The sequence below is a fragment of the Oryctolagus cuniculus genome, chromosome 19, assembly GCF_964237555.1.
Source record: "Oryctolagus cuniculus chromosome 19, mOryCun1.1, whole genome shotgun sequence".
In the NCBI taxonomy this organism is placed as follows: domain Eukaryota; kingdom Metazoa; phylum Chordata; class Mammalia; order Lagomorpha; family Leporidae; genus Oryctolagus; species Oryctolagus cuniculus.
The window spans coordinates 36800704-36813331 of NC_091450.1; the positions used below are offsets into that span (position 1 = coordinate 36800704).

The 12628-nt window shown below is 67.1% G+C and overlaps 1 protein-coding gene across 4 annotated transcripts in view; it reads right to left on the reverse strand.

Annotated features, from left to right (window-relative positions):
- Positions 1-1011: 1011 nt before the first annotated feature.
- MAD1L1 (mitotic arrest deficient 1 like 1) overlaps positions 1012-12628 on the reverse strand; it is a 280453-nt gene continuing 268836 nt past the window's right edge. For 2 of the 4 annotated variants that reach the window (XM_070064278.1, XM_070064280.1), the window contains exons 18-20: positions 10271-10410; positions 8190-8357; positions 1012-1366 (exon numbers count right to left, since the gene is read on the reverse strand). In XM_070064278.1, coding sequence (XP_069920379.1) covers positions 8201-8357; positions 10271-10410 — 297 coding nt within the window. In that variant the 3' untranslated portion in view covers positions 1012-1366; positions 8190-8200. The remainder of the gene's footprint in view (positions 1367-8189; positions 8358-10270; positions 10411-12628) is intronic. The other 2 variants (XM_070064279.1, XM_070064281.1) reach the window with 1 other exon arrangement.

The window sequence follows — 12628 nt, forward strand, 5'->3', positions numbered from 1 at the left end:
GGGGGAGGGGCCTGTATTGGCCCCCCGGAAGGCTTGGTGCTAACTTCACAAATGTGCAGAGGTTGAAGAGTGAGGCGGGCCGGCCCCCTGCTGTGTGACTTCAGCAGGGACCCCCCTCTCTGGGCGGGGGCGGAAGCCTCAACAGCCTGTTCTCACAGAGGGAGCATGGATGCACACACGTGCACACATGACCACACGTGCCCATGCACATGTACAGGCGCTCATGAGCACAGGCATGTGCGTACCCATACAAGGCACACACATGCACACGTGTGCACACACTCCCGTGGGTGCTGCCCTACATGGCAGGCACCTGGGCCTCAGTCACCCCAGGCCGTCCCCAACCCCGCTGGGCCAGGCTGGACTTGGAGGTTGGCCCGGGAGGACCGAGCGGGGCATGCTGGGAAGGTTCAGCCAGGGGAGAGCCTGGCAGATCTGAGTGGGTGCCCGAGGCGTCGGGGGTCTCCTCAGACCCTGCGAGCCCCAGGCCACACCGGGGAGCGAGTGGCTGGACAGGGCTGGGGTCGGCGTTGGCCACCCTGGGTGGGACGCTGTGGGGGAGGTGGCGCTGCCCTCCCGGGCCGGGGGAGCTGCTGCAGCCCTGGGAAGTGGCCAGCAGTGGCGTGAGAAGCCGCGGGCGTTGGCGCATGCTCAGGGCCTGCCTGCACGTCCCACGCCCGCCTCCCGACACCTCCTCCTTCCCCCCTGCAGGTGCAGGGGGAGGACACCAGAGCACAGGGTCATGCGAGGGGCATTGTGGGGGACAGCGGCTGGGCCCCGCCCTGCCTCTTCCAGGGACAGGGACGCCCCGTCACCGGGCACTGCAGGAGCAGGCAGGTGCACCTGGAGCCGGAGCCTCGAGGAGACCAAGGGCCCAGGGACGGCCGAGTCCCCCACGTGGCTGGGGTCTGTGTGCATGTCGGGGGCAAGGACCGGGACAGGACTGTGCTGACCGCTCGCCCTGTCCTCCCGGGTGCCCTGGGCCTGAGACGCACGGCGAGGAGGCGGAGGTGGCTGGAGAACAAAACTTTATTCCGTAGGTGGGGGTGGGGCCGGCTCTGGGGGCGCCCGGGTTCCGAGCGGTGTGGGGTCCTGTGGGGTCCTCGGGGCAGACAGGCAGGATGCGGGGGAGGTGGCTGGGGCGGCGAGCGCGGCCGTCCTGGACAGCGCCGGCGCCCCAGGCCTGGACACGGCCGGGCAGAGCCGGCTACGCCACGGTCTGGCGGCTGAAGAGCTCGAGGGTCAGGGAGCTGAGGAAGGCGGGGATGCTGTCCTGCTGCGCCAGGTGCAGCTCGATGAGCTCCGGCACGGAGCGCGAGAACTCCGTCTCCAGCAGCTGCATCTGGGAGCCCGAGGGGCCCGTGGCCTGCGGGACACAGGAGCACAGGGGGTGGCTGGGCGCGGCCCTCCCTCGGGGCCCAGCTCTGCGCGGGGAGGGGCTGCCCTGGAGTCCCGTCTGCCTCTCCTGCCGGGCGGCCCTGTCTGCCAACCCCGTCCCCCGCCCACAGTCTCCTCTGCTGGGCACTGAGGACTACTCTCGGCCTCAGCCTCCATCTCTCGCTGGATGCAGACCCCCCACCCCTTCCTTATGCGCACACCACCCTCCTGCCCTGGGGCGAGGTCCCGGCTGGGACAGCAGGGCCCGGAGCAGGACCCCTCAGGTATGAATGGGAGACTGAGGCTGGGCTTGGGGGGAGCCCTTCAGAGCGGGGACGCTAGGGCTGGCTGGGACAGCCCAGTGCGGGGAGGACCACCTGGGCCCACACTGGCTGTCCCATGGAGGGGTGTGGCCCACGGAGAGCCAGGGCCACCCTGCTCAGGCAGGTTTGACTGGGAGAGCCTCTGGCTGACCCCCCAAGCCCCCAGGTGCTGGGGGCCCTGTCCCCCACTTGCAGCAGCTCTCCTGTGAAGGACTCCACGAGTCAGGCCAGCAGAACGGCCCGTGGGCTTGTGTGCACGCTGCTGTCACACGCAGTGACCGTCACTCACCCCAGGGGCTGTGGTGAGGCCAGAGCCCGGGCCGGCGGGCACGGGGGACTGCAGGCCCAGGCCCAGCAGGTGCGTGGCACTCGGCAGTCGCCCCGTGACCCCGTGGTCCTGCCGCTGAGGCTCCCAGGGCAAAGTCCCCAGCACTGTGCTTTGTCCCCACCAAGGGTGGGTGCGGCCACCACGGCTAAAGGGCTCTGCCAGGAAGAGGGATGGGCCCGGCCAACAGACAGCGACCCCCGCCTGAGTGAGCCGTGCCCTGGGGAGGCGTGGGTCGGCCGCAGGGCCCGTGTGAGCAGTGCCCTGGGGAGGCGTGGGTCGGCCACAGGGCCTGTGAGCTGTGCCCTGGGGAGGCGTGGGTCTGCTGCAGGGCCTGTTGAGCCGTGCCCTGGAGGCGTGGGTCGGCTGCAGGGGCCATGCGCTGTGGCGTGAGAGTGCATTTTTTAACAAGGCTACTCCTGCCCGGGGACCTGTGGGGGCCGGGGCAGCCAAGGCGCACCTGCCTTGTCGGCTTCTGCACACGGCCCCTGCCATCAGCACGCTTGGCCTTGTCACAGGCAGCACAAGCCGTTCTAAACAACAAGAAGGGAAACCGCTCTGACCTTTTCCCAAGAAAATCCTTCCGTTTATGCCTCCTGCTCTTGACTCTGAATGTTTTCCCCTAAATGTCAGCGGGCCGACGCTGAGGCAGTGCTTGGGGAGGGGGGACGCGGGCAGGCAGCGCAGGGAACCACGTGGCCCTGGTTGTGGTCCTGGGGCCCTGGGCTGTCAGCCCTGCTGCCCCCATGGGGGCCACACCCCGCTGGCCGGGCACTCCGTGCTGTGTGCAGGCCGTGGGTGCCGTGGTCCTGTCAGACCCCACAAAGGCAGCCCGGGAGCCTGGCAGGCCCTGCAGGCTCAGCCACGCCCCAGCCCCTTGCTCTGCCCGGGCGCTGTGGCAGCGGCGCCCAGTGCGGGCTGAGTGAGGTCGCCGACCCACTGTGCTCACGCGCCACCTGGGCCCCAGGCACCTCGCTCGTCACCGTGATTGGGGCTGTTGGCGAGGGGCTGCCTGTGGTCTGTCCTCCTGCCCCCTCAGCGTGGCGGGGCGGGCAGCCGCGTGGCGTCCACTCCCCCTCCGCCCCGACAGCAGTGACAGTGGTCAGGCAGGTGCTGGCTCCTCTCCCAGCTCTGCTGTGAGGCCACTGGACAGGATACACCGAGCCCACGCCCGGCACCCATGGTTCCACCAGGGAGTCCACAAGCTGTGCGTGGCACGGTCCCAGCTGATGCAGACGGCGGGTGCTTCATGGTGCTCGTGTGGCCAAGGGGCTGACGCTGCCCCCAGGTGACACCCTCTGCACCCCCCCCCCCGCCCCGCTCCTGAAGGGCCCAAGAGCCCCTCGCGGAGGGGGAGCCATCCACAGCTCATCCCCAGTGCAGCCTGGGGACCCCACAGCAGAGTGAAGACACGCCAAGCGATGAACGCCCAGGAAGCCCGAGCACACCATCGCCACGTGCTGGCAGTCCGGAGTGGCAGTGCCGGAGCTGACTCCGGGCCGGAGCCTGGAACCCGAGGAGCCGAGCCGAGTGGGTCAGGACGGCAGCTGTGCTTGGCTGGGGGACACGGAAACTCCTGAAACGCACGGACGCATGGCAGCGGGGGGGACCACGGGGCCACAGAACGGAGTGGATGTGAACACTGTAACCTGGGGGAGGGGCCGTGTGAGGGCACTGCAGGGCTGGGGGGGGCGTGTGAGGGCACTGCAGGGCTGGGGGGGCGTGTGAGGGCACTGCAGGGCTGGGGGGGGCCGTGTGAGGGCACTGCAGGGCTGGGGGAGGGGCCGTGTGAGGGCACTGCAGGGCTGGGGGAGGGGCCGTGTAAGGGCACTGCAGGGCTGGGGGGGGCGTGTGAGGGCACTGCAGGGCTGGGGGGGACGTGTGAGGGCACTTCAGGGCTGGGGAGGGGACGTGGGAGGGCACTGCAGGGCTGGGGGGGGCGTGTGAGGGCACTGCAGGGCTGGGGGGGGACGTGTGAGGGCACTGCAGGGCTGGGGAGGGGGCGTGTGAGGGCACTGCAGGGCTGGGGAGGGGCCGTGTGAGGGCACTGCAGGGCTGGGGAGGGGCCGTGTGAGGGCACTGCAGGGCTGGGGGGGGCCGTGTGAGGGCACTGCAGGGCTGGGGGGACCCCCCCGGCACTGAGGCAGGATGCCCGAGAGTGACACTGCAGACCGGAACTGCGCCCGAGCCTCTTTGTCTAACGGCCGTGGAAACCGCGGGTCCTCGTGGGACGGACAGAGTCCCGGAGCCGTGACCTGTGCTCAACGCGCCGTTGGCAGATTCCTTGAAAAACACGAACAAACAGAACCAGCCAAAGCCCCAAAAGAAGCCGATGTCACACCCAAAATCTCAAGCACTCTGCAGTCCGGACGGTTTTACAGAACACACAGCCAGGCAACGACCGATCCCTGGTCCCCGCCAGGAACGCGGGTCAGCCCCACCCTCAGAGAGGCCCCCCATACAACCGGGACGGCTCGGGGTGTGAGGTCCAGCTCGGACCCAGCAGGTCAACCCGCTGGGGGACACAGCACCAACACCATCGTGCAGAAGGCTCTCGGAGGGCGGGGACCCGGGCGGCAGCCCCAGCTGCGGGCGCCTGCAGGAGACTGGCCCGGGCAGGGTAAGGGTGTCTGTCTCTCCGCTCCTACCAGCACCAGGAGCCCTGGCTGGCACAGCAAGGCAATGAAAAGGAAGGAAGCCGCCAACTCGCCAAAGACCTGGAACCAGTGAGCTCCGTGCGGCTGCAGAGGCCACGCCTGTCCAGGGCGGAAGCTGGCAACGGTGTGTGTCCAGTACGGGGAAAATAGCACCCCTGCCCGTGGTGCAGTGTGTTCCAGCCCGTCCCTGCACGGCGGCCTGCAGGGGGCACGGCCAGCCCCCACCTCCCAGGCGCATCTGAAACTGTCAATTATTACCATTATTATTCTATCTGTGCCGCTCCCTCCCTGAGCCGCACGCAGCTGTCCCTGCAGCCGCACGCAGCCGGTCTCAGCCCCCACGCAGGCAGGGATGTGGAGCAGGGTGTGGCAGGCCAGAGGCCGGGGGAGGCCCTGGGCTTGGCGCCAGTGCTCGGGTGGGCACACAGCACACAGAGCCACGCGTGAGCAGGCAGGACCAGCAGCCTGCCTCAGCCTCGCGTGCTGTCTGCCGAGGGGAGGGAGAGCCCAGCACAGCCTCGCCTTGGCCTGGGCGCCGGTGCTCTGGGGGCGCCTGGGCGAGTCCTCCTCCTCCGGGGACCCCAGCCACTGCGTGGGTAAAAGGGGCCGCACACCACCCCCACCGCTGGCTCCAAGTCCAGTGCAGGAACGAGAGGAGCTGCCTTTCCTGCTGACCGTCCAGCCAGACACACGCTAGGGAGTGAGGCGGGACCCCCGACATGCAACGGGGCACCAGGGATTGAGGGGGGACCCTGACGCCGATGGCCCAAGCCCTGGCTGTTCCTCTTGTGAGCTCTGAGGCTCCCGGCACTCGGCTCCTGCCCTGGAGTGGATGCTTGTGGGGCCTGCCTGGAGGGCCCGTGACCCTGGATGCACTGGGCACGCTCTGGCCATGACAGAGCCCAGGGACAGACTCCCTGCTGTCACAAGCAGCCGAGAACACAGGATGTAGCAGGTGGTACCGGCGTGGTGGTCACCAGACGTGAGGGAAGGAAGGGGGTGGGTTGGGGGGGGAGGGAGAGGGGTGAGCCCCCTGACGGCCCTGGAGGGTGGAGGCGAGTGTACCCAGAAGCCTGGCCATGGGAGAACCGGTCAGAGCACGAGCATAAGAGCCCCCACCCCCAGGTGCCAGCGTCCGGCGCTCACACAGGGCAGACCGTGCGTGTCCTCACCTGCCCCGCGGCACAGCACCGGGAGGGATCTTCCTTGAGACAGGGCAGAACGAGCCTCCCACAGACCCCACCCAAAACGGAGCGAGGATGAACGGGAGACGCACGTCGAGGCCGTGGGTCCACGCAAGTGCCTGTCCCACGTGCCTGGCGTCCTTGCAGGAAGGGTGAGCGCAGGCTGGTGTCACTTCTGAGGTGGCCCCCTCGTGGGCAGACGCCACGCCAGCCCTGCCCCCATGTGACTGACGGCTGCTGCACAAACACGGCGGGGGGTGGGGTCTTCTAGCCACGTCACAGCCGTGACGTCTGCCCTGCTGTCGCTCTCGGGTGTTCTGAGCTCCGAGGGAGATGTCAAGACGCGGCTGCTCGCTGAGTGGGGGACGGAGGCTGTCCATCCAGCCTCCGTGAGGGCCGTGGCCCACAGGCAGCCATGAGTGGACACTCGCGATGACTGCAGCCCTCCAGAGACCCCCAGCAGAGCCACTGAGCCTCCTGGGCTCCTGCTGTCCAGCGCCAGGAATGATATGTGGGGGAGGACAGACCAAAGGCAAACAGGGAAGAAGCCTGCAGAGCACCCCTGGCCACGCAGCTCGGGGTGAGGAGCACCGGTAGGACCATTCCAAAGCAGAGCTACAGAGGGGTCTTCACCCGCTGGTTCACTGCCCAGAGGGCCTCAGCAGCCAGGGATGAGCCAGCCTCCTCCATGTCCCTGTGGGTGCAGGGGCCAAGCACTTGGGCCATCCTCCACTGCTTTCCCAGGCGCACTGGCAGAGAGCTGGCTCAGGAGTGGAGCAGCCGGGACTGGAACCGGCACTGCAGACACCAGCTTAACCCTCTGCACCACAGTGCCGGCCCCGACAGCAAAATCTCGTAAAAGCAGTCAGAGCAGTGGGCTACGCACTGCTCGCCCACGGCAGCACCGGCGTGGGAGCACTGGTTCCCATCCCAGGGGCTCCATCCGATCCGGCTGCCTGTTCAGGCGCCTGCGCCCACCTGGGAGACCTGGCTGAGCTGCTGGTCCCTGGCGTGGGGATGGTCTTAGCCCTGCCGCTGAGGGTACCTGGGGGTGGGCCAGCGGATGGACGTGCACCCCCCCCCAGAGAAACAGCGAGGGAAAACCTGCAGGGGACTCAAGGGAGGACAGCAGACACCCCCCAGGAGACAGGGAATGAGGAGGCAGTGGGAGGCGGCAGGCAGCGTGGGGGGAGCAGGCGACCCAGACCCACACAGGGAGACCTCAGGAAGCAGAGATCTGACAGGTCCCATCTGCAGCTGCCTGGAGCAGAAGTGGGAGAGCTGGCCTTGAGACAGGAAAACAGGGGACCATTCCTTACGGGCAGTAAGGACGTGTGGGAGGGGGAGACGGCCCTCGCGGGCAGTAAGGACATGTGGGAGGGGGGAGACGGCCCTCGCGGGCAGTAAGGACATGTGGGGGGGGGGGAGACGGCCCTCGTGGGCAGCAGGGGAGAGACGGCCCTCGTGGGCAGCAGGGGGAGACGGCCCTCGCGGGCAGTAAGGACGTGTGGGAGGGGGGAGACGGCCCTCGTGGGCAGTAAGGACGTGTGGGAGGGGGGAGACGGCCCTCGTGGGCAGTAAGGACATGTGGGGGGGGGAGACGGCCCTCGCGGGCAGTAAGGACATGTGGGGGGGGGAGACGGCCCTCGCGGGCAGTAAGGACGTGTGGGAGGGGGGAGACGGCCCTCGTGGGCAGTAAGGACATGTGGGAGGGGGGAGACGGCCCTCGTGGGCAGTAAGGACATGTGGGAGGGGGGAGACGGCCCTCGCGGGCAGTAAGGACGTGTGGGAGGGGGGAGACGGCCCTCGTGGGCAGTAAGGACATGTGGGAGGGGGAGACGGCCCTCGCGGGCAGTAAGGACATGTGGTGGGGGGAGACGGCCCTCGCGGGCAGTAAGGACATGTGGTGGGGGGAGACGGCCCTCGCGGGCAGTAAGGACATGTGGGAGGGGGGAGACGGCCCTCGTGGGCAGTAAGGACATGTGGGGGGGGGAGACGGCCCTCGCGGGCAGTAAGGACATGTGGTGGGGGGAGACGGCCCTCGCGGGCAGTAAGGACATGTGGGGGGGGGAGACGGCCCTCGCGGGCAGTAAGGACATGTGGGAGGGGGGAGACGGCCCTCGCGGGCAGCAGGGACATGCGGGAGGGGGGAGACGGCCCTCGCGGGCAGTGAGGACATGTGGGGGGGGGGAGATGGCCCTCGCGGGCAGCAGGGACATGCGGGAATGGGAGTGGGAGAGGGTGGGGGAGATGGCCCTCGCGGCAGGAGAGCAGAGCAAGGGGACAAGCACAGGCCAGCCATGAACACTGCCTGGTCACTTACACGTAAACGGTCTAAAGGCCCGGGCCAAGGCAGAGGTCGCCGGCTGACCATGGGTGTGGGGGAAGCAGCGCGCTGCAGACGTGAAGGCACGGCCCACGGAAGAGCGAGGCCGGAAGACGTCCACCCACAGGAAGGCACGCGCCAGCCTGAGCAGTTCCTGAGCAAAGACTGCGGGAAGGGAATGCATTTACGCACAGGGCAAACGCTGGGGCAAAGGCAAGAGGGAACAGAGAGACCATGACGACAGCCAGCGACGCCAACCAATGGGGAGCGGGAAGAGGGAGGCTCGGCCGGGACCACGGGAGGCTGGGCGCCGCCACACACCGGGCCCTCACGTCTCAGCGCATCACAGCGCTGCGCCTCTGACCACAACGCCATTAAACTAGAAATCCGTAACAGACTTCCCGAAATTTGTAAACTATTTAGAAACTAAGTAACATATTTGGAAGAACCCACGTGTGTGTGTGTGTGTGTGTGTGTGTGCGTGTGTCCGTGAAGTCGGTAATGAAAGCCTAATGAAACTCAAGGTGCCAGCATCTGTGGGTGTTGCCAAGGCAGGCGCCGGGGCAGACTGGCAGGGCCTCCGGCGAGGCCCTCAGCTCCCGCCAACACGAGCCGGCGTTAGAGCCAGGGAGGCAGACGACAGAGAGCGAGACTGGCACAGCCACTCACACCTGGCTGCAGTGACCGCGACTCAGAGAAGAGAAAGCCTGTGCCCTCTAGGAGGGGCAGCGACCCAGACCCCAGCCCCGGGAGCAGGGCGAGCAACTGCAGTGACCTCCACAGCCCAGTTCCTCAGACAGTGAAACCCACCAGGGGTCACCAGGGTCACCACGGGGCACGGCCGGGTCCTCCGGGGTCACCAGGGTCACCACGGGGCACGGCCGGCCCCACGTCCTCCAGGGGTCACCAAGGTCACCATGGGGCACGGCCGGCCCCGTGTCCACCAGGGGTCACCACAGGGAATGGCCGGCCCCGCGCCCACCAGGGGTCACCACGGGGCACGGCTGGCCTGCGCCCACCAGGGGTCACCAGGGTCACCATGGAGAATGGCCGGCCCCGCGTCCACCAGGGGTCACCACGGGGGGGGGGAGTTCTGAATCTCCCCAAGGGCAGGGTTGCTGAGGTTCCCCACACAGAGGCAGGACGACAAAAACCAAGAGCAAAACTCTTGGAAAATGTGTATTACGAAAAAAGTTATTCAAAGAACCTTTTTGCACCAAAATAAACATCTTTGAATGCCATTTCCACCAACTCTTTGAATGCCCCTCAACTTGCGTGGTGACTCCTGGTGAACTCGGTCACGGAGCCGGAGCAGCTCGTGTCAGTGACATCAACAGGGCCTCACGGTGACCAAGCGGGGACCCCACAGCCCCATGCCAGGGGGGACCCCACAGAGAGGAGACCTCACAGCCCATGCAAGGGCAGACCCCACAGCGGGGGACCCCACAGCCTGACATGAGGGGGACCCCAGAGAGGGGGGGCCCCACAGCCCACGTGAGGGAGACCCTACAGCCCTATGCCGGAGGGACCCCACAGCCCCACATGAGGGAGACCCCACAGCCCCACGTGAGGGGGACCCCACAGTCTGGTGTGAAGGGAGGCCCCATGCCCACCCAGCCGGCAGCAGCCTCGGCCACAGGCACACCCACGGTGCCACCTCCACAAAGTCCTCCGCAGAGCGGGCGGCACAGCCCTCGGCGCCCTGGGCCGGGAGGTATGGCAGGGCTGGGTGGGGGCGGAGGTCTGCGAGGCGCGGGAAGAAGGGAAGCGAGAGCAGGTGGCTGGCACTGGAACACACCCATCGGCGTCTCGCGGAGAACCCAAGGAGTCCCAGCCAAGCCAGCACACTCCCCCGGGCCCAGCAAGGCTGCAGAGCACACAGCCGCGAGCCCACGGCCCTCCCTGCACTCCCCACAGCCAGGGCGCCAGGGTGAGGCCCGGGGGCTGGCGCCTGCACTCCCACGACAGGACACTGATGCTGGGGCGGGCAGAGCCAGCACCGTGAACACCAGGTCTCCCCAACACACCCTGCAGAGCTGGGGTGCCCTGTCCCTGTGAACATGGGAGGCTCCGCCTACCTGCCAGGGGCACAGAGATCCACAGAGCCGCTGCTCCAACAACGGCGACACCGCAGCAGGAGAGGAAGACGGCAATGTGGTCCTGCCGCAGCTGGGGCGGGGCCACGGGAGCCCACGGAGAGCCGTGGCACCGACGCCCCCTGTGAGAGAGGGGCAGAGGTGCTCAGAGGAGGAAGAGGGTCCTCGCCTGTTCTTAAGGATTTGTTTACTGAAAGGCACAGCAGCAGAGAGGCGGAGATGGGACCACTGGGTCACTCCCCAGGTGGCCACACAGTGGGGCTGGGCCAGGAGCCAGGAGCCTCCTCCGGGTCTCCCACGCGGTGCAGGGGCCCAAGGACTTGGCCATCCTCCACTGCTTCCCCAGGCCACAGCAGGGAGCTGGCTTGGAAGTAGAGCAGCCGGGACTCGCACTGGTGCCCACACAGGATGCCGGCTTTACCCACTGTGCCATGCTGGTCCCAAGGGTCGTCTAGTCTCCACGTGCCAAAAAACAGAAACCCCCACACTGGTCCCAGAGATCGTGACCTCACACGGATCCCAGACAGACTAACAGAGCAGCTCCAGAGCCGGGGAAGCGAGGGCGAGGGTCTTCGTGACCCTGGGTGAGGTGACAGGAGAGGTGGCCTCAATAAAAGAACAGATTGGTTGGGGCCAGCGCTGTGGGGTAGCGGGTAAAGCTGCCACCTGCAGTGCCGGCATCCTGTATGGGCGCTGGTTCGAGTCCCGGCTGCTCCACTTCCAATCCAGCTCTCTGCTGTGGCCTGGGAAAGCAGTAGAAGATGGCCCAGTGCTTGGGCCCCTGCACCTGCATGGGAGACCCAGAGGAAGCTCCTGCCTCTGATCGGCCCACCTCCGGCTGTTGTGGCCAATTGGGGAGTGAACCGGTAGATGGAAGACCTGTCTCTCTCCCCCTCTCTCTCTCTGTGTAACTCTAACTTCCAAATAAATACACATTTTTTTTTTTTTTTAAGAACAGACTGGTAAGCTAGCCTTGATCAGCATTACAAATGTCTGCACTCCCTGTGTCAGGGCGCGGACGGCGACAGACAAGCCCCAGATCCGACCGAGGCCCCACACCCAGAATCGACAAAGCATCTCAGACGGCGCCCAGAATGGAACAAAGTGGCCCGGGCTGTCCCGGGGATGCAGACCCCACCCCGTGGCGGCCGAGGCCCGGGAGGCTGGTCACGGCAGCAGCTCGCACACTGCTGATGGGCACGAGTGCCCCGGAAAAGAGCGTGGCCGGTTCTTGAAAAGGCAAACGCGCACCTGCCACGTGGCCACGTAACCACTCCAAGGTGTTCAGCCAGAGACAAGGACACGCACAGGGACGTGAGCTGAGTGGTCACTGAAACATGGCCTGGCGACACACAGGGCGCACGTGGGCCTGGGCCATGGGCTCACAACCTCACCCCCGCCCCGGGGGTCCTGGAGCCACCCATACCCCCCTCACGGCTGCATCTGCACTCCGGGAGGCCTGCCCCACAGCCACCAGGGTGGCCGTCACTGGGGAGTGGCGGACACCACCCGGCGGGGCCTTGGCAAGCTTGGCACGGGACACAGAGCCGTCACAGAGCCTGGCCCAGAGCACACGTGCCAGCAGCTTCCCCGAAACACCACACACAAGCGGCTCAGTCCATCAGTGGGCAGCTCCGGGGCCAGCACGGGCCAATGGATGAGTAAGGAGGAGTCTGTCCGTCCCACCGAACATCACCTGTCGCGCCACACGGCTGGGTGATGAAGCTCCCCTCTGAAACGTCCGGAACGTGGGGTGCCGGGGCCAGCCGGGGAGGGCGGGCTGAGGACGACGGACATGTTCTGGGATGAACCAGTGATCGCTGCACAACCCCAGTGCGTCGCAGCTGAACAAAGGGACAGCCGACAGCTGACCACGGGGTGAACGTCCTGCTGCTGTCCTTGTCCCCAGCACCTAGGGGGCAGGGGCTTGGACTCGGACAGAGCGCGCCTCTGGAGCCCACGGTCCAGCCCGTGATGTGCCTCCACCTTCCGCCCAGGTTGCCGGACACCCACAGTACACAGTTCCCACGCTGAACACGGAGCAGGAAGTGGCAGAGACCTGTGCTGACCTCAGTGAGCCATTAGCGAGAGGGCACAAAGGCCAGATGAGTGCTGTGCACTCTGGGGAGCCGGGTGCTGTCAGGGCAGGGTGCGGTGGTCATGGGCACGAGCGTGCTGGACCACGCGGCAGTCCCCCAGGGCAGCCCCCGGAGGCTCCACTAACCCGGCCTCTGGGGGAGGCACTGCCTGGGTGGCAGGGCTGGCTCTGAGGCCCTGCTGGGCCGGGGGCACCTGGTGCGGGCACAGCAGCCCCGGGGAAGGCGCACTACGGCTGGTCCC